This window comes from Oncorhynchus kisutch, linkage group LG24 (genome assembly GCF_002021735.2).
Source record: "Oncorhynchus kisutch isolate 150728-3 linkage group LG24, Okis_V2, whole genome shotgun sequence".
Taxonomy (NCBI): Eukaryota; Metazoa; Chordata; class Actinopteri; order Salmoniformes; family Salmonidae; genus Oncorhynchus; species Oncorhynchus kisutch.
In genome coordinates this window covers 15,368,082-15,388,020 of record NC_034197.2, presented here as the reverse complement: position 1 = coordinate 15,388,020, position 19,939 = coordinate 15,368,082, and the positions used below count along the sequence as shown (strand labels likewise).

General features: G+C 43.1%; 2 protein-coding genes across 5 annotated transcripts; both read right to left on the bottom strand.

Moving 5' to 3' along the window:
- Nucleotides 1–680: 680 nt before the first annotated feature.
- On the bottom strand, nt 681–13,948 carry LOC109869570 (protein-serine O-palmitoleoyltransferase porcupine). The gene is made up of 15 exons (XM_031804111.1): nt 13,780–13,948; nt 12,798–12,950; nt 12,386–12,578; nt 12,204–12,247; nt 8,966–9,147; nt 8,662–8,792; nt 4,172–4,192; nt 3,888–3,902; nt 3,643–3,768; nt 3,401–3,501; nt 2,267–2,343; nt 2,123–2,186; nt 1,780–1,865; nt 1,462–1,575; nt 681–1,306 (listed from the first exon to the last, which is right to left on the bottom strand). Exons 2-15 carry the CDS (start codon nt 12,931–12,933, stop codon nt 1,205–1,207), a joined length of 1,392 nt encoding a protein of 463 aa, XP_031659971.1. The 5' UTR covers nt 12,934–12,950; nt 13,780–13,948; the 3' UTR covers nt 681–1,204.
- Nucleotides 13,949–15,397: 1,449 nt separating this feature from the next.
- On the bottom strand, nt 15,398–19,577 carry LOC109868893 (zinc finger protein 85-like). 4 transcript variants are annotated; one of them, XM_031804315.1, is made up of 3 exons: nt 19,210–19,513; nt 18,958–19,026; nt 15,398–17,049 (listed from the first exon to the last, which is right to left on the bottom strand). In XM_031804315.1, the coding sequence occupies exon 3, from the start codon at nt 17,028–17,030 to the stop codon at nt 16,170–16,172; it is 861 nt and encodes a 286-aa protein (XP_031660175.1). In that variant the 5' UTR covers nt 17,031–17,049; nt 18,958–19,026; nt 19,210–19,513; the 3' UTR covers nt 15,398–16,169. The 4 variants fall into 4 exon arrangements, with proteins under 4 accessions (XP_031660175.1, XP_020314225.1, XP_020314224.1 ...); XM_020458636.2 differs by lacking the exons at nt 18,958–19,026; nt 19,210–19,513 and adding exons at nt 18,486–18,609; nt 18,749–18,861; XM_020458635.2 differs by lacking the exon at nt 18,958–19,026 and having other exon boundaries at nt 19,210–19,577.
- Between the last annotated feature and the right edge of the window lie 362 nt (nt 19,578–19,939).

Sequence of the window (19,939 nt, the reverse complement as noted above, 5' to 3'; positions counted from 1 at the left end):
TAAGACTGTGCACATGTGCATTGCATGAACCTTGTATTCTAAGGGAAAGCCTAGTAAATGACTGTATATGTTTGTGTACGTTTCCCAGTCACCGTTGTGTAACAGAAACCAACTGGAAACAAAAGTCCTTAAGGGTCGTTTCTGGACTGGCCCTCATCACATGAACCAAATGAGCAGTAGGTTTCAATGTCCAGTGTGTTCAGGAGCAGTAAGTATTCCATCATGAATTATTCATTTCCTTAAAAAGCATGTTAAAAAGAGCAGCATGTCGAAAATGACCAACGGCTTTGGTTACAGATGCAACTTCATCTTAAGTTGTGCATTTTCATAATCAGTTTTAAATCAACATGAAAAACCCTTACTGAGCAATTAAATACTTTTGTATTTTTGACTGAACTACAATAATGTGGTAGGTATATCAGTTACATAGTTATTAACAGGAAAATGGAAAAAGTTTCTCAAATTACACTAGAATGAAAAACATAGTATAAAATGCACAAACACCAATGTACACTTATTTCTATAAATTAAAAATACATACATTTTCTATTAAAATCCACAAAGGAAATATGCTCTTATAATGCTGATTTGTGTGGTCATAAAAACAGGGGTTTTACATGCTCTACAAATGTAACAACTAAGTAGGGTGAAATAACAAAATGTAGCTTCTGAATACGGAGGAAAAGGAAAATATTACTTTAATGGCGTATTACGGAATCACTTCTGAAAACTAGACAACGGGTTCTTAGTTGTTCATCAAAGAGAGTGAATGATTGACCACTGTCATGCTAACAGGATAAGTATTGATTGAGAATCGCATGGAGATGTCTGATCCACATCTGCTGTTGATCTATCTCGCCACAAGGGGTAGACAAATGCAGCAGCTCAAACGAAACGATGTGATTAAGGAAGAGTGGGGCATTATTTCAAGAGTATCAAAAATAGTTTGTCGCCAGCAGGTTAAGTAGATTACCTCGTCTCTTAGGCGGTGTCCTGAGCACTGTATGTTGGTATTGAGAAAATAGTTAATATACTGTCCATAGGGTGGTTGTGTGTACTCTTCAGTCCAATACAACTTCACAGTGCAGGAGTAGAGAGCCGGTCTTTCCTTAACAGGCTCACGTTAATTCCCTCTTGTTATTGCTTCCCTTCTCTATATGTCTCTCTGTCCCCAACTCTCTCTCGCTCTCTCTCCCTCACACATCTAGAGGATGATGCGGTAGAGCACCCAGCAGCCAAACGTCACCCAGTGGCTGGCCCAGCTCAGCTCCGACCACTTCTGAATGGTGTGGTTGGCCACGCCACTCTGTAGAGGGAGAAAACAGACGGGTTTGAAATACACAAATCGACCACAACGCTTTGTTCTGAAAGATCTGACGATGCTACGTCACATTGCATAATCAGAGTAATGTATGAGAGTTTGGCCATCTTATAGCTGAAAAGCATTCAGTAAACAGTTACCTCCTCATCATCATCCATGTAGTCCACACTGGAGTTGAACAGAGAGCCCAGGTATGCCAGGTGGAAGACTGCCAGGGCACTGAAGGCTATATTAATAATGTACACCCACGGGGCCTGTGTGGTTGGGAGAAGGAGAAGAAAGGTCATGCTGTAATGCAAACATTCTTATTGAGGATTTTTTTGGCATCAATATAAGAGTTATTGCGCAATGTTGTATGGTCCATTTGCATGTGACCAACACTGAAAAATCTTTAGACTTTACACAAGAAAATATCATTATGCATAAATATCACTTTTTTATTTCTTATTGAACCATACCTTTTTGTTCTTGTGAGTGCAGTTTGGCTGACATTTCTTTGACAGAATACACGCGTTTAAAATGTCTGCCAGTCTCCTCCGCAAAACTGGAACAGAGGGTACGCAATCAATAAGAGGTCACAATGATTTATCCTATCACGCCTACTCACCATTTGCTGTGCATTGTGCCACAGCCAAGTTGATTGTTTGATTAGTAATAAACAAACTCTGCATGTCACCTAAAGTTATTCTCCAGTTGTAAACAATGTTATCCCTGAAAGGTAAAGTGGAACTGAAATCAAATTTGAACGTTTATTTTAATTCATTTTTTTTTTATAGCTAGCCACATCTTTTACAGACTTACCATGCTCAACATATGTGATGAAGGCGAGAGACAGTAGCACTGCACCCAGGTGGAAGCTCAGACCCTAAAGGCCAAAGGAGACGACGGTATAACGAAACAATCTCTTATACACACTCATACTCACACCTGCTCGCGCATACTCACATGTAGAAGTGCACTGGCTGCGTAAGTCACTAGGATGGCTGGAAAGGTTCCAAGGTTGCGAGCACTGGCAAAAACATCTGGGTGATCAGACAGAAACAGTTGTCAGGGGATCAGCTTTGTATTCCGGTTTAAAAAAAGAGCAATTGAGTTGGGATGTTTACTGCTTTAAATGTCATTGTAGGAGGACAACTGTGAAAATAGAAGGGGGGGGGGGGGTTGTATTATTTGTTATATGTAGGCTCACAATAGAAGGGGGGGGGGTTGTATTATTTGTTATATGTAGGCTCACAATAGATGGGGGGGGGGGGGGTTGTATTATTTGTTATATGTAGGCTCACAATAGAAGGGGGGGGGGGGTTGTATTATTTGTTATATGTAGGCTCACAATAGAAGGGGGGGGGGGGTTGTATTATTTGTTATATGTAGGCTCACAATAGAAGGGGGGGGGGGGGGTTGTATTATTTGTTATATGTAGGCTCACAATAGAAGGGGGGGGGGTTGTATTATTTGTTATATGTAGGCTCACAATAGAAGGGGGGGGGTTGTATTATTTGTTATATGTAGGCTCACAATAGAAGGGGGGGGGGGTTGTATTATTTGTTATATGTAGGCTCACAATAGAAGGGGGGGGGGGGGGTTGTATTATTTGTTATATGTAGGCTCACAATAGAAGGGGGGGGGGGTTGTATTATTTGTTATATGTAGGCTCACAATAGAAGGGGGGGGGGGGGGGTTGTATTATTTGTTATATGTAGGCTCACAATAGAAGGGGGGGGGGGGGGGTTGTATTATTTGTTATATGTAGGCTCACAATAGAAGGGGGGGGGGGGGGGGTTGTATTATTTGTTATATGTAGGCTCACAATAGAAGGGGGGGGGGGGGTTGTATTATTTGTTATATGTAGGCTCACAATAGAAGGGGGGGGGGTTGTATTATTTGTTATATGTAGGCTCACAATAGAAGGGGGGGGGGGGTTGTATTATTTGTTATATGTAGGCTCACAATAGAAGGGGGGGGGGGGTTGTATTATTTGTTATATGTAGGCTCACAATAGAAGGGGGGGGGGGGGTTGTATTATTTGTTATATGTAGGCTCACAATGCTGTAAATATGTTCTATTTCACAGAAAGCTTACAGGTGCTGAGCCATCGGGACATGGGCAGATTCCACGAGGTGGCCACCTCCACCATAGATCTGGGAAACTCCACATGAAGGGGCCTAGCTACAGTCATATCCCTGGAGAAGAAAACACAGGCATTTCAGTTGGGCTGTTTGAGGGGTAAAAGAGAACTAGGGGGGGGGGGGGGGCAAACAAACTATTTAACTTATGGCAAGTCTATGTCAAGCCTAGTCACCATGATGCTTCAGTGCACTGACCATTTGAGGTTGTCTTTCTCTTCAGTAAAGCCTGCTCCAGCCAGAGTGGTGCTGGTCTCACTCAGGTAACCCACAAAGTAGTTGCTGAAGTGGAAGGAGAGTGCATTCTCGTAGGCTAGGAGCCAGCTAAAGGTCAATGAAAGAAGGTTCGTTTAGAAGACACTTGGCACAATTAAAGCCTCAAATCACACTTAACAACAATACAACTTCTCTATTTTAATATAAATTGCAAAAACATACAGTACCTTGCCACAGCACCTCTGTGCAGCAAACAATTGAAGGAAAATTGTAATCATTTATCACCATTTGATTTGATTTAATACATTTAACTGACACAGACTCACATTTTTAAGTCTCATGGCATGAGTGGGCAGGGCAGAGGCAGACAAGGCAGGGGGAATGATTGGTGTACAGACGTGCAGGTGACAGGGAGGTGGCACAGCTGCTGAGTTAGAAATGGACATGCAGCATTAATTACAGGGACAGGCGGGGGGACATTGTATCGTCATAATATCAGATAAATAATTACCCGATCTTCCGTTTCGTTTTGCTGGGGATAAAGCCCAGGCAAGACAAGACCATTTATTGAATGGGAGAGAAAGAAACAAATAAGAATCGTCCCGTTACACTACTGAAACACACTACTGAAACACACTACTGAAACACATTACTGAAACAGCTTTCCTACAAAAACATTTAGGGGAGAGTGAGGTTAGTTGAGCCAAAGGGGTAAATTGAGCCACCCTTGTTTCTAGGAAACCATACACAAAATGAATAATTTGACCAAATATTTAGGAAGATGTCACCATTTCATGGAGTCTGTAAGGAAGAAACCACATGGAAAAAGTGCTTAGCAAAGTCGGGTCCAAAAAAACAGATTTTCACCAAGTCAAATGAATGTATTGTGTTAAGAGGTTTTATGATGTTTCTATCTAAACCAAAGTAGATGTTTTTAAGATGATTCGATAAATCTGTTGGGGTCTCTAAAAGCTTCAATAGCAGGTCCTAAACCTAGCATGAAAGTGCATCCTTGTAGCTGTGTGGGATAATGTAGTCAACATGTTTTCCTTGAGGTTGAGCAAATAGAAGTGTTTTCTTCCCAGGCATAATGCAAGGCATTATCATTGGCACATGAGGTAACAACAGGGCCTGGCCTATGATAAAAGTTTTGTTAGGTGTTATGCCTCACAAACACATACTGAGCAGCACCTAACCCAAACCCTTACCCTAAACGGAGTATCCAAATCCCAACCCTCCCCATACACTGATACATCTTCTCTTTCCCTTCTTTGAGTGCACCCCTCTCTTAAATCATGTTTTTTTTTATGATGTTTTGTTTTGAGTCCTATTTTTTAGTTTCTTTTCATTTTTATAACTGTAAAGCGACTTTGGGTCCTTGAAAAGCGCTACATACCCCAAGTATTATTATTAAAAGATGCTTAAAAGGTTGAAAATAATTCAAAAACGATTGCGATTGTGTTGAATTGTGTTTGGGAAATAAAGATATACCTGGTTCTAAAAGGTAGTGGTATTATGTAATTCAGTACAGAAACGTGTAGGCGACATAACTTACCCCATAGCCCGGCTAAGTGCCGAGAGAACACCTGGACAAGCTATGCTTCAAAACTGTAATGTTGACATGTATTCTGATTATTTCCAGGTATACACTTCATTCTACAGCTAGAAGACTCCTGATATCGCCAGGAATGATGAGTATATATATTTTTTGTCGTTGTCTGTTGTGGTCTAGTACTGTCTTTTTGCTAGCTAGGGCCATCTCCTTTAAGTGCTGTCTGTTTTCCCAGTAGCCTACTTGGTGTGTGAACTGCTGACTGCGCATCATTTGCAGATTGTTGTTGACACATCAACCAGGGTCAAGAGGGCAAGGCAATTTGTGACTTGTTTCGGTAATCAGTGGCTGTATTGGAGTGGGAGTGGTTTCACCTCTCCTAGGCAATCAGCAATCAGTACAGGCGTGCTCTCCACCTCTGCTAGGCAATTAGCAATTATTGTTAGTTATTCAGTCTCCCCTTTTTTAAATTGATGTAGTTCTGGCCTTGAGCTGTTATTGTCTATTAAGGTTCTGAGTTATTTCATGTTTTGTGTGGACCCCAGGAAGAGTAGCTGCCTCTTTTGCAACAGTTAATGGGGATCCTAATAAAATACCCTGGTTTCTCAGCGGCAGCTGTAAGTGGCGGTTTTGTCACAAAACTAAGACCGTCGCTGAAACAAAGACTGTTTTGCCGAGTTGTTCTGTGGAGTTATTCGAGAAAGGAAAAAGAGGAAGGCTCCACACCACTCTCACACCGGAGTATCTTACCTCATTATTTACAGATGATCAAATGTTGCTCTTTTGTAGCTTTGTCAACTGTGTGTGTTTTCTATACCTGTTCGCACCTCTCCCTGTAGGCGTTACAGACGCTCCCCACCCCTTGGCTGCAACAGTTCTAATTTAGTTGCTTCTTTTCTCCATCTCTCACCTGTCCATCTCCTTATTTCATGCTGTCACTGTCAATTGTCCACTCAAGCTTAACATTATTGTCATCTATCACCCACCAGGTGCCCTTGGAGAGATTCTCAGTGAGCTTGACACCTTGATTAGCTGATTTCCTGACGATGGCTCACCACTCTTCGTGCTTGGCAACTTCAACCTCCCGACGTGTGCCTTTGATTCATTTCTTTCCAACTCTCTCTTTCCCCTCACCCTTTCCCAAACCCCTTCCAACTCACAAGGCAGGCAATACGCTTGACCTCATCTTTACTAGAGGCTGCTCGCCTACTAATCACACTGCAACCCCCCTCCAGGTCTCTGATCACTACTTTGTTTCCTGTTCTGTCCCCCACTCCTCCAACCCTAACCACTCAGCCCCTACCCAGATGGTAATGCGCCGTTGCAATCTTCTCTCTCTCTCTCCCACTGTTCTGGCCTCTTCTATCCTATCATCTCTCCCTTCTGCTAAATCCTTCTACCTCCTGTCTCCTGATTCTGCCTCTTCGACCCTACTCTACACCCTTTCCGCGTCCTATGACTCACACTGTCCCCTTTCCTCCCGGCCTGGCTCAGCCTTCCCCTCCTGCTCCGTTACTGAGTGGCTCATTGCAAGCTTACAGAATGGGCTGAAGGCAGCTGTGAGGACCTATCATCCTTTCACTCTCTCCTCTATACCTTCCAGAGGACCTATCATCCTTTCACTCCCTCCTCTCCACCTTCTCTTCCTCTGTATCTGCTGCTAAAGCCACTTTCTACCACTATAAATTTCAAGCTTCTGCCTCCAACCCCAGGAAACTTTCTTCCACCTTCGCCTCCCTTCTGAATCCTCCACCCCCTCTCAGCGGACGACTTAGTCAATCATTTTTGAAAGAATGGTTGACGACATCCGCTACTCATTCACTCAGCCTATTGAGTCCACTGGTCTCACTCACACATAACTACCCTATGCCTTGACCTCGTTCTCCCCTCCCTCTCCAGATCACATTCTGCGACTAGTGAGCTCTGGCTGCCCGACAACCTTCCCGCTCGACCCCATCCCCTCCTCCCTTCTCCAGACCATCTCTGGAGATCTTCTCCCATTCCTCACTTCCCTCATCAACTCATCCCTGAGCACTGGCTATGTCCCCTCTGACTTAAAAATGGCCTGAGTTGCTCCACACCTCAAGAAACCAACACAACATATCTGCCATCAAAAACTATAGACCTGTATCCCTTTCTTTTCTTTCCAAAATACTTGAGTGTGCTGTCTCTGATCAACTTTCTTGATATCTCTCTCAGAATGATCCTCTTGACCCTAACCTGTCAGGCTTCAAGACGGGTCACTTAACCAAGACTGCTCTCCTCTGTGTCCCGGAGGCTCTCTGCTCTGCCAAAGCTGACTCTCTCTCCTCTGATCTTACTAGCTAAATTACTAAAATGGCTCAATCACAAACATCCATTTCTGTGGATGCTTTTTCTGACCTACTGAAAATCATTACAACAGCACTAAGAGGTTAGCTAATCCACTCACTTGCGTAGCAGCCTGTCCTGAACCATCAGATCCTCCTCTCAGGGTTGGGCATCTCAGGCTCTGCACACTCTTTGATTGCATCATACCTGGCAGGCCACTCTACCAGGTGATGTGGAGAGGATCTGTGTCTGCACCACATACTCTCACTACTGGTGTCCCCCAGGGCTCGGTTCTAGGCCCTCTACTCTTCTCACTATACACCAAGTTACTCATCTCCATCATATCCTCACATGGTCTCTCCTATCATTCCTATGCGGACACACTCAACTACTTTTCTCCTTCCCCCCTTCTGACATCCAGGTGGCGACACGCATCTCTGTGTGCCTGACAGACATCTCCACTTGGATGTCGTACCTCAAGCTCAACCTCGACAAGACGGAGCTGCTCTTCCTTCCAGGGAATGCCTGCCTGCTCAAAGACCTCTCCATCATGGTTGACAACTCCAGTGTCACCTTCCCAGAGTGCAAAGAACCTTGGCGTGACCTGGACAACACCCTGTAGTTCGCTTCAAACATGAAAGCAGTGACAAGCGCCTGCAGGTTCATGCTCTACAACATCCGTAGAGTACAACATCCCGCACAGCCCAGTCCAAGCTCTTCTCTGTCCTGGCACCTCAATGGTGGAACCAGCTTCCCCCTGAAGCTAGGACAGCAGAGTCTCTGCCCATCTTCTGAAATCCTACTTCTTCAAAGAGCATTTCAATAAAATAATGCTCCTCCTCACCTTGACCCCCCCCACCCCCTTCTAGCTCGGACTCTACTGATAGCTACATTATTGAGGAAAAATGTACTTTCCATGCCTGTGATATGTGGTTGTCCCACCTAGTTATCTTAAGATAAATGCTCTAAGTCCCTCTGGATAGGAGTGTCTGCTATATTACTAAAATGGCCCGACTTAGCCCACCCTCCCCTATATTGCACTTTTTTTGGATGATAACAAACATCAATGTCTGTGGATGCTTTTTCTGACCTACAGTAAATCATGACAACAGCACTAAGAGGTTAGCTAATCCACTTACTTGTGTAGCAGCTTGTCCCCATAGATGGGGATGAAGTAAGGGAAGAGGTAGGGAGCAACACAATTCGAGATGACCAGACACAGTTGGCTCTTCACCCAGCTGACACACACTTTCCATATCCAGGAGAAGCTCTGAGGAAGAAGAGAACATCTATATACCATCTTTCTCTCTCTCTATTCCCTCCACCCATGTCCCCACCCTTATCCTAGCATGGTTAAACCAGACTAGCGAGTGCAGCATTTAGTCTGGTTTAACCAGGCTACCCTTATCTCTATACCAAGACAAGACTTAGTGCTGAACTCACCAGCTTGCGGCCCTCTATAGCCTCTCTGTAGCTGTTGAAGCTGATCCAGGGTCCGAAAATGACCGTTCCCACAAAGTAGATGTAGCCCATGAACTCCACAGGAGAGGGCACGTTGGTCACCACACCTTGGTCCAGGTCAAAGGCCAGAGAAATGGCCTTCATAGCCACCACCATCTGGGAACCTGCAGATACATAACGCAGTGAGTCTTCAAATATTAATTACAATTGAAGTCGGAAGTTTACATACACTTAGGTTGGAGTCCTTAAAACTCGTTTTTCAACCACTCCACAAATTTCTTGTTAACAAACTATAGTTTTGGCAAGTCTACTTTGTGCGTGACACAATTTTTCCAACAATTGTCAACAGACAGGTTATTTCACTTATAATTCACTGTATCACAATTCCAGTGGGTCAGAAGTTTACATACACTAAGTTGACTGTGCCTTTAAACAGCTTGGAAAATTCCAGAAAATTATGTTATGGCTTTAGATAGGCTAATTGACATCATTTGATTCAATTGAGGTGTACCTGTGGATGTAATTGAAGGTGTACCTGTGGATGTGTTTCAAGGCCTACCTTCCAACTCAGTGCCTCTTTGCTTGACATCATGGGAAAATCAAAAGAAATCAGCCAAGACCTCAGAAAATAATTGTAGACCTCCACAAGTCTGGTTCATCCTTGGGAGCAATTTCCAAACGCCTGAAGGTACCACGTTCATTTGTACAAACAATAGTACGCAAGTATAAATACAATGGGACCACGCAGCTGTCATACCGCTCAGGAAGGAGACGCGTTCTGTCTCCTAGAGATGAACGTACCTTGGTGCAAATCAATCCCAGAACAACAGCAAAGGAACTTGTGAAGATGCTGGAGGAAACGGGTCCAAAAGTATCTATATCCACAGCAAAACGAGTCCTATAACAACTTAACCTGAAAGGCCGCTCAGCAAGGAAGAAGCCACTGCTCCAAGTCCGCCATTAAAAAGCCAGACTACGGTTTGCAACTGCACATGGGGACAAAGATCGTACTTTTGGAGAAATGTCCTCTGGTCTGATGAAACAAAAATAAAACTGTTTGGCCATAATGACCATTGTTATGTTAGGAGGAAAAAGGGGGAGGCTTGCAAGCCGAAGAACACCATCCAAACCGTGAAGCACAGGGGTGGCAGCATCATGTTGTGGGGGTGCTTTGCTGCAGGAGGGACTGGTGATTTCACAAAATAGATCATGAGGAGGAACAATTATGTGGATATATTGAAGCAACAACTCAAGACATCAGTCAGGAAGTTAAAGTTTGGTTGCAAATGGGTCTTCAAAATGGCCAATGACCCCGAGCATACTTCCAAAGTTGTGGCAAAATGGCTTAAAGACAACAAAATCAAGGTATTGGGAGTGGCCATCACAAAGCCCTGATCTCAATCCCATAGAAAGTTTGTGGGCAGAACTGAAAAAGTGTGTGCGAGCAAGGAGGCAAACCTGACTCAGTTACACCAGCTTTGTCAGGAGGAATGGGCCAATATTCACCCAACTTATTATTTTTATTTTTTTGAATATTACCCCTTTTTTTCTCCCCAATAGTTTTTTTAGTAGCTACTATGTTGTCTCATCGCTACAACTCCCGTACGAGCTCGGGAGAGACGAAGGTTGAAAGTCATACGTCCTCCGATACACAACCCAACCAAGCCGCACTGCTTCTTAACACAGCGCCATCCAACCCGGAAACCAGCCGCACCAATGTGTGCACCTGGCAACCTTGGTTCGTGCACAGGAGTCGCTGGTGCGCGATGAGACAAGGATTTCCCTACCGGCCAAACCCTCCCTAACCCGGACGACGCTAGGCCAATTGTGCGTCGCCCCACGGACCGGTTACGAACCCAGAGTCGCTGGTGGCACAGCTGGCGCTGCAGTACAGCGCCCTTAACCACTGCGCCACCCGGGAGGCCTCACCCAACTTATTGTGGGAAGCTTGTGGAAAGCTACCCGAAACGTTTGACCCAAGTCAAACAATTTAAAGGCAATGCTACCAAATACTAATTGAGTGTATGTAAACTTCTGACCCACTGGGAATGTGATGAAAGAAATAAAAGCTGAAATAATCATTCTCTCTACTATTATTCTGACATTTCACATTCATAAAATAAAGTGGTGTTCCTAACTGACCTATGTTTTACTAGGATTAAATGTCAGAAATGTATTTGGCTAAGGTGCATGTAAACTTCCGACTTCAACTGTAAATGTTTTCATTAATACGGTGAAAACATTGGTTGTAGCAGGGGTTGAAACCAAAATATTTTTTATATTGTTTCGTTCTGAACAGGATAAACAAAATGATCTCATTCCGACCAGCAAAATAAAGATCTGAACCGGTTCAAACCAAAAAAGTAACGGTTTATATCGTTCCTTTGTTATTTTTTAAACCTATGAAATATTTTTTTTTTCCATTTAGCTCAACTATAATTTCTTCACCAATCATGTGAGCAAGATATAGCTCAGTGAGTTGTTTTATATGCGTGATGGAAAGACAAGTGTAGGGTGCAAAATGCAACTTCCATTTTGCGGGTGGGGAAAGAGCGAGAGGGTGGAGGAGGAAGCTTGGCTCGAAGCGCTGGGCATCTTGTAATGACATGCATTATCTGAATTAGGCCCACAGAATTATACCTACGAAGGAGTGACTTCTATGGAGGAACTTTGAATGTCTTTGAACTTCAGAGTTGGCCTAATGTTGGACAAGAGAAGTAAGCTAGCGAACAAGCTTGTATGTGCAAAGCGGCACCAGAATTAAAAACACGTCTCACCTTTTTGTAGTTAATAAAGCCACCTATAGTATTCCTAACTAGCACTAGAAAAAGTTAATAAATTCTTCTCTACTTGAAAATCTCTCTCCTCCTGAATCTCGCTTGTAATATCTGTAAGCTAGCTATGCTTTGGAGGGGGAGGGGCAGTTAGCCTACACACACTGGCAAAGAGTTTCAGCTGGCAGGCACACTGGAAGATTTTTCTGATTGGCAGAGGGGGGCTTTGCATAGGTGCCTTGTTGCGTTTTTTTGTGGGACTGGGAAAAAATTCCCGGAATGTAAAAGAGCGTTAACTGGTTCCAATGCTTTTAAAATAATGGTTATGTGCTGGAAAAGTATAAATCACTTTCGTTCCTGGTTCTGATTCTGTTCCTTGAAAAAAATATAAACTGGTTGCAACTCCTGGTTTCTAGTGTATATTCACGCTGAGAGTAAGTACCAACCTCTCATTTTGTGCCAGGTGGTGGTGTCCATCATATGCAACTCTCTGGAAGGAAAAGGGGAGAGTAGACTGATTAGACAACCATTTTCAATGCAGTTTGAGGGATTTGATCACTGGCTGTTTATCATCCATTCTCTTTACTCAAACAGGCATCTGATGTTACCTGGTAACAGATCTACCTACCCCATGAGCAGGTAGATGAGGACGGTGATGGAGAGGAAGGTGGCCCGGTTACTGGAGTGCCGACAGAGGAAGAGGATGAGGTAGCATAGTAAACTGAGCAGCACCACCCACACCATGTGGAGCTCAAAGAACAGGTACAGGGCGTAGAACCCTCCTGCCACAGTGCTCAGGTGTTTCACATAAGAGGGGAGGCCTGACCAGGGGAACAAGACAACAAAAACAACAACGCACACAGAAGAGAATGAGAACATGTAGTAGTAGACATTAGTAGAACATGCATCTAATTATTCAGTTCTACATCATTTCTCAAATGTCAAAATCACTCTCCTATGACTCATCATGTTCTGTTGTTACCAGGAGCTCTGTTATATTCCAAAAGTCACATTTCACGCAAAGGAATGCAAAATGTCACCCAGAATCCAGAGAAGTCGGCATAGAAGGCAGATGACCAGAAGCTGCCACACCTGCTCCAGGCCCTGCTGAGCGGTGGGCAGAAGGCAGCCCTCCGCAAGCTCATGGAAGAACTCCTGTCGGCTGAAGGACCCCATCACGCCATGCACAGGACCTTAGAAAGACAGGGGGGAAATAATAACGAGGAAGTATGTTCTAATAGGCAACATTACACATTAAAATGTATAAGTTCCAATGGAAATAACACACGTGACCACCACTCTTCTTTCTTTGTGCATGCCGACAATGGCAGTGATTCACCATGCATCACGATTGACACATCTGTGCACCCTGCTGCAGGGGCTTAATGAGGCATTACCAGACCTTGATAAGGAAGATTCGCGATAAGCAGCTTTATTCCATTATAGGAGCAAGTAGACTGGTTCCAATTAAACGTGTAAAAGTTGGTGTATTGAGTGATAGGACAGTGAGTGGCACTGGTGCAGATGTGTGCATCATGGAGTGAGTACCAGGCAATCTGCTAAATCAATGTTGGCTAAATCATAAATTCGCCCAAATAATCTACTACAAACTGACATGTTTATGTAATTTCGCAATTAAAAAAAAACTACTTGAATGCTAGTTTACAAGGACCAACTCGCATGTAGCTAGCTAGCAAGGCTAGCAGTGCATTACAAATCCTGCTCGTCCTGATCCGCAGTGCAGTTTTCACACTACGCTTAGTATTTGCAAAGGTCGTAACTATAGACCTCCACTATTGTGCTTAGTTGAAAACATTATCTATTTGCTATTAAATTAATTCACTGACTATGCTTTCCCCATCAATCATCAGACATGATCAGATAATAAAATAGCTAGTGGCTGGATAGCCAGCCGACCCCCACGCTCTACTTCGCCAGCGGGCGACAGCCGCTGGTTCAACGAGACTCATTATTCCACACTTCACTTGCTTGAATTGTTTTGAGGAAAATAATGGGTCTTACCTTCAAACCAACCCTTCAACTAGCTGTTGTGTAAAATGAGTCTACGCGTCTGTTTATTCTCTCTGTAGCTACTTGACACTATAATGTACTTCACGCACTGTCGGTCCTGATGCTGACACCAAACTCTAGGTCACAGCATCAGCAGCAGTCGCTTCAGCCATGCATGCAGCCAGTGATACTCTACGAATGGATTAACCAATCAACGGCGTCGTTTTGGAGGAATCAGCCAATGATTGTAGTCGGTTGCTCCGATACAGATAGCTAACAAATCAACTGCAATTGTTCAGAGGTGGCTGACTCTTGTCTATACCCAATCAAAAAGGGTACATAATGTTACCGCTATTATGCGACCAATGGGATGGAAACGCCGAAAATTGTGCGGTGCCTGCCAATGACGGGATTCGATTATCTGGCCCCGGTTTCTCCGGTGGAAATGGCATTGGGGAAAAGTAATAGCATTCGTTTTGGAACCGGGTTTACTACCCGGGCGTGGTTAGGTGCCCTTTCAAAACCCACAGCGAAACCTAGGCAAGATTAAGCACGTGGAGTAATGAGGATTCCGTGTTCACATGCCAAAGTGGTTACTTTTGATAAAAACGCTTTATCTGCCTTCCAAATGAAAATTAGTTTGACAATTCTAACATATTTTATGGAAAATAGAAGTATGTTTCTGACCTATGTAACGTTCCGCCTTGTTGACGTCATGACCATGAGACGCAATTACTGTTAGATTTCAAAGGTTGCCCCTCCCTCACCGCGTTTGCCCGTTCACGTCGAGGGACATAGACCGGTGCACTGCGACTCATATTAATAGAACTCCCTCAATATCACGTAGTTTGCAAACACTTTCAAGGGGCAGGGCTTTGTTCCAGATAATCCTTTACAGAACATAGTTTATAGACAGATCAAAATGGATTAGCAAAAAATCTGAGTAAAGTAATAACTCTACTGTGGCGGTGGTAGACCAGGGAATATCAGATTAGAATTACAATATATGCGGTTTCTGAAGGTAACTATAACGACAATCTAAATTCAATCTAACCAATATTTACATCGGAGATAGGAGTCAACATAGGGCCCTAGATTGTCATGTTTACACAAGCAGATGAGTGTTTACCTCTTGTTGTCAAACAAGGATGATATATGGAGCAGACGCGTGCCTCTTTAAAAATAGACTCAGCGAAATGACGCTGCCACGCAGATATTGTGCGAGATACAAGACTTCGTTCTCAGTCACACACAGCATGGGCAGGGGTTCACGTCACGCTGTTACTGGACCAAACAGGGGAGAAGTTGAGCCGTGCGCTTCAAAGCTCTTATTTGTTGCGGAAATTGACCCACTTTGAGGTTTAAGTTCTGCACCTACTTCATTTCAGATTCTACCTTTAACATATTGTAACTGTGAAGATAAGCGGATAAGCTGCTGTATTACAGAGCCGGACACAAAATGACTTTCCAGTCACCAGTTAGGTTAGGTATTTGGATGTTAGCTGCAAAACTTAAAGCCATGTGAATCAATATATTTCTATGCATGCTTACATTCACTTTAAAATGAGTTTCTTGTGACATGAAAAACAAATACCTGGAAAGTGTCAATAATAAAGACAAAGGCAATAAATGTGTAAGTAATCCCATTATCAATTTAAAAAATACATTTTACAATCAGCCTGAGGTAGTTATGCAGAATTCAACTGGAGACGTATCATTTCGACATACATAGACTCTGTTACCCACATTTAACAACACTGGCCACATTACACAGACTACAGATATCGGGATTCACTTGTTCTTATGACAGGTACATTTAGTAATTAATCAACAACACTGCATCATGATTATTTTTGCTTACATAAATTGGTGAAGGCAATTTCGGGACAACTCAATGGTTAAGGCCCAGAGAGAAAGCCTATACAGGCCTTTATGAACATAATCTGAAAAGCAGATGAACATTATGGAAATACATTTTGATGTGCCACATCAGAGGAGTTAACTAGTTTAATAGCATGTCATTTAATAATGCATGGACACTAGCCCTTACATGGCAATGGATCAAAACAACTGAATGAATCATAACTCAAGTGTCTATATTCTATTCTAATACAAACATTTTTTGTCAAGATCTCAAAAGCGAAACCATAACATTTCAGAGGACAGTTAATCATTTGAAATGCTTGACAGAATGTTTCCAAATCATGATAAATTGTGGAAAGTTATTTTCTCAAACTCATGAAGGAATAAATACCAAAATCATGATGCGAGGCAAAACAAGTGTTACGGTATAACTCCTTTCTGAAACAGCGTCCACATCGGCGGAGATTAAACAAAACAAACTTATTTTTTAAAATCATGATCGGACTAATTATCCCATTTTTTTTTATCATCATGTGGGATCATATAATAACCTCAATGTCATAAGCAACTTTTTGCAATTTCTCTCCTTTAGTTAACAACACAGGCCAAAGTTCCTCTTGACGCACATAATTCACTTTCTCTGCTGGGCCTGGATGTTTGACTCTACTCCTCTTTTTCTTCTTTTTAGAATGATCATGTTTAGTTGAGAGATCATGGCTCTTCTTATTAAGCTTCTTGTTAAGCTTCTTAAGATGCTTGGGTGTGAGTGTGACCTGAATGGGAGGTGTTGGTTGCATCGTGGATGTGGACTCAAAACCAGGTCGAAGCTCGAGGTCGGGTCTGGGTATGCCCCCGGGGTACTCGTGACGCTGGCAGAAAAGCACGCCACATTTCCGGCAGCGATACGCCTCTTCTTTGGCATGGATGGTTTGGTGACGCTTCAGGTTGTGGTGTGTGGTGAACGAGCGCTCACACTGGTCGCAGGGAAAGGGCCGCTCCCCAGTGTGAACCCGCTGGTGCTCAGTGTAGTGGCTGCGGCTCAGGAAACGTTTCCCACACACACCACAGGGAAAGGGCCTTTCTTCGTCGTGGAACTGTTTGTGTCTCACCACCTGAGGAAAAGAGAAGAAGTTCTGGCCGCACACCTCACAGGTAAATCCTCCAACTGGGTTGGTGCTGTATGAAGGTGGCAATAGCAGAGTGGGGGGCCGCTTGTACGGCTTCAGGGAAGGTTTTGGTACAATTAAAGGAGTCGATGGGGCATTCCGTTTTTGTACTTTCAGGTTACCAGTAGATTCGTTTTGAAGAATAGCCATTGCAGCCTCACGCACTTTCAAAACCGCAGCACCTGCTGCAGCCCTCTTAGCCAGCCCACTGGGCCCAGTTTCCTGGTCAGCCATGTCTACTCCACTCAGGACCCTGGCAAAGAAATGAGTCAGAAATATAGATCAGAGGTCAATAAAAACATTAGGGACAGAAACCTCTGAAGTACAGTAAAAAAAGCATTGATTGGCTTGATGTTAGCAGAGAAACACAAGTGCCCATACTATAGCAAATATCCTTTTCTTTACAATTTGTAATAGTTCAATGTAGCTAGCTAACTTGAGCCATTGTTTACCTGGCTAGCTACCCAGTGCATCTTCTTACCTCCAGATAGCCCAAAGGCTAGTAGATGGCAATATTGAATCGTTTGATCTTACCGTCCAAAGGGACTGCATGCAGCAGGCTATAAACTTGTATCCCCGTGGACCGGTTCGTACATAAAACATTCTCCATTCAGGCTGCAAAGGATTTAATGGCAAGAAGGTGGGAAATATGTGCATAATTTCTTTATGAAACACCATTTTACACCACCATGCTAGAGTTTAAATGCTAGTCCTGGATGTTGCATATCACGTTCTGCCAATCAGGTTGTAGCAGTCTGTTTACTCTTGGGCTGCGGTCCAATTTTGTTATTTTTACCTTGCACTAACTACTTTCCCTTGGGGGAATCCCCGTTGAAACCGGATGCAATTTGGTTGCCATCTTAAGTGGCAGTCCAATTCACAAAAGTCACCCCCTCAGCCCTTGATTTGGCTTGAGGGAGCAACTTTGATCACTTGTGGGGTTGATATGTCCCACAATTCGATGCAAACAGTAAGTGACGTGTCAAACGTCAGTGGCCGTGAAGTGTCAAATGTAATCAGCGCAGCATTTTTCAGCATGCGAGAAAAAATTACAATGCAAGCTTGCAAGCAAAAAAGTGATATAATATTATCAATGACAGATTTTAGCAGTGGCCAATGGGAATATGATGTTCAAAGTGGCGACTCAGTGGGGAGCCTATAAAATGTAGCTAGCTAGCGTCATAAATTTTGGGGGGGATTCTGAAATTTATTGGAATATATTACTGAAATATAAAACTAGCTAGCCAGCTATTTCTTTCCGCCTTTGCCATTGAAATCTTTTTAAGGTGTAAGTCGACGCATTTTCACCCTGAATTAAGAATGTTTTATCTACAAACTGGTCCACAGGGGATATGAGTGTATAGCCAGCTGCATGCAGTCCCTTTGGACGGTTAGATGAAACGACTCCATATCGCCATCTGCTGGCCTGGGCTAACCTTCAGTAAACTCACATACTTGCCAACTACATACAGACACTGCAAATGGGTTGTATCCGGCTATCTAGTAAAATAATGTGGAAAGTGGCTAGTTAACATTCATGATGGCTCGTTCCGCTAATAATAGCTAACGTTAGCTCATGCGACTTTTTCAAAAGATAATTTCTGGACAATCAATACTTGAACGTTTGCCATTCATATAGCGTTACGCAAATAGTATACAAAGGGTGGCAGTAAATAGAAAACTACTTACAGAAAATAACGTTTAGATGTATAAAGTTCTCGGATGAAATTGCACAAATAGTCAAACTAGTCGAATTTCATGGCAGTCTTCTTGAGCGCTTTTTGCATGTAAAGTGCAACATCAACACATCCCGCTGGAAACATAAGCACCCAATTTAGTTCCTACATTACCGTACATGCAACTCTGTAACAATTATAAATCCTACTAAATACATCTATCTTGAAGTGGATCTATAAGGTTTTAAAAATAAATAATTATATATATGTAAACACCTGCAACCTTGCCGTGAAAGTGTACTTTGTCATTACGAAATGTGTTTGAGATCATCAATTCTGCGCAGTTGCTGAAGTAAGGATGGATTTGAGTAGCCGAACTATCGCCAGGATGTTCTGAAATTAAATCTGTGAAAACGCATAGACAAGGATTTTGGTAGAAAATAGAATTTAATCAAAATGTTCAATCTTCTTAAAAAGTCTCTCACTCAAAAGTTAGGTGCTTGATGAAGTTCTTCAGAAATTCTGCCAGGTGTCACTATTGTCTGCAGAATAGCCTACAAGCGATTCGGGAAATAATAGATCATTAATTTACGCCAAATAATTTAGGATGACACATCATTTACTTATGACCCAGATTAAACAGTGGTGTAAATAGAGGAAGCAGTGGTTGGCACTAATACTTTTGTGTATAAACATAGACATACACTAAGTTACAAAACCCTAATAGTGAGTTGCACCTCATTTTGCCTTCAGAACAGCCTCAATTCCTCGGAGCATGGACTCTACAAGGTGTCGAAAGCGTTCCACAGGGATGCTGTCCCATGTTGAATCCAATGCTTCCCAAAGTTGTATCAAGTTGGCTGGATGTCCTGTAGGTGGTAGACCATTCTTGATACACATGTAAAACTGTTGAGCGTGAAAAACCCAGCAGCATTACAGTTCTTGACTCACTCAAACCGGTGCACCTGGCACCTACTACCATACCCCGTTCAAAGGCGCAAAAATATTTTGTCTTGCCCATTCACCATGTGAATGGCACACACACACAATCCATGTCTCAAGGCTTAAAAATGCTTCTTTAACCTGTCTCCTCCCCTTCATCTACACTGATTGAAGTGGATTTAACATGTGACATGTATAAGGGATCATTGCTTTCACCTGGATTCACCTGGCCAGTCTATGTCATGGAAAGAGCAGGTGTTCCTGATGTTTTGTACACTCAGTGTATGTAGTGGGTATTTCAGATGGTGTATGTGCATATGCTTGGTGCATGTGTGTTTGAATGAGAGAGAAAGACACAGTGCCATTATATAGAGATCCAGTTTTTGGTGGCCATTGCTATTTTATGCGAGAAGGAGAGAGGTCAATGATGAATGATAGGGGTAGGTTAACACCACCCCTCTCCACCTATGCCCCGGGTGATAGACTGCACTCCAGACACAAGTGTGGAAATTGATCTATCATGCT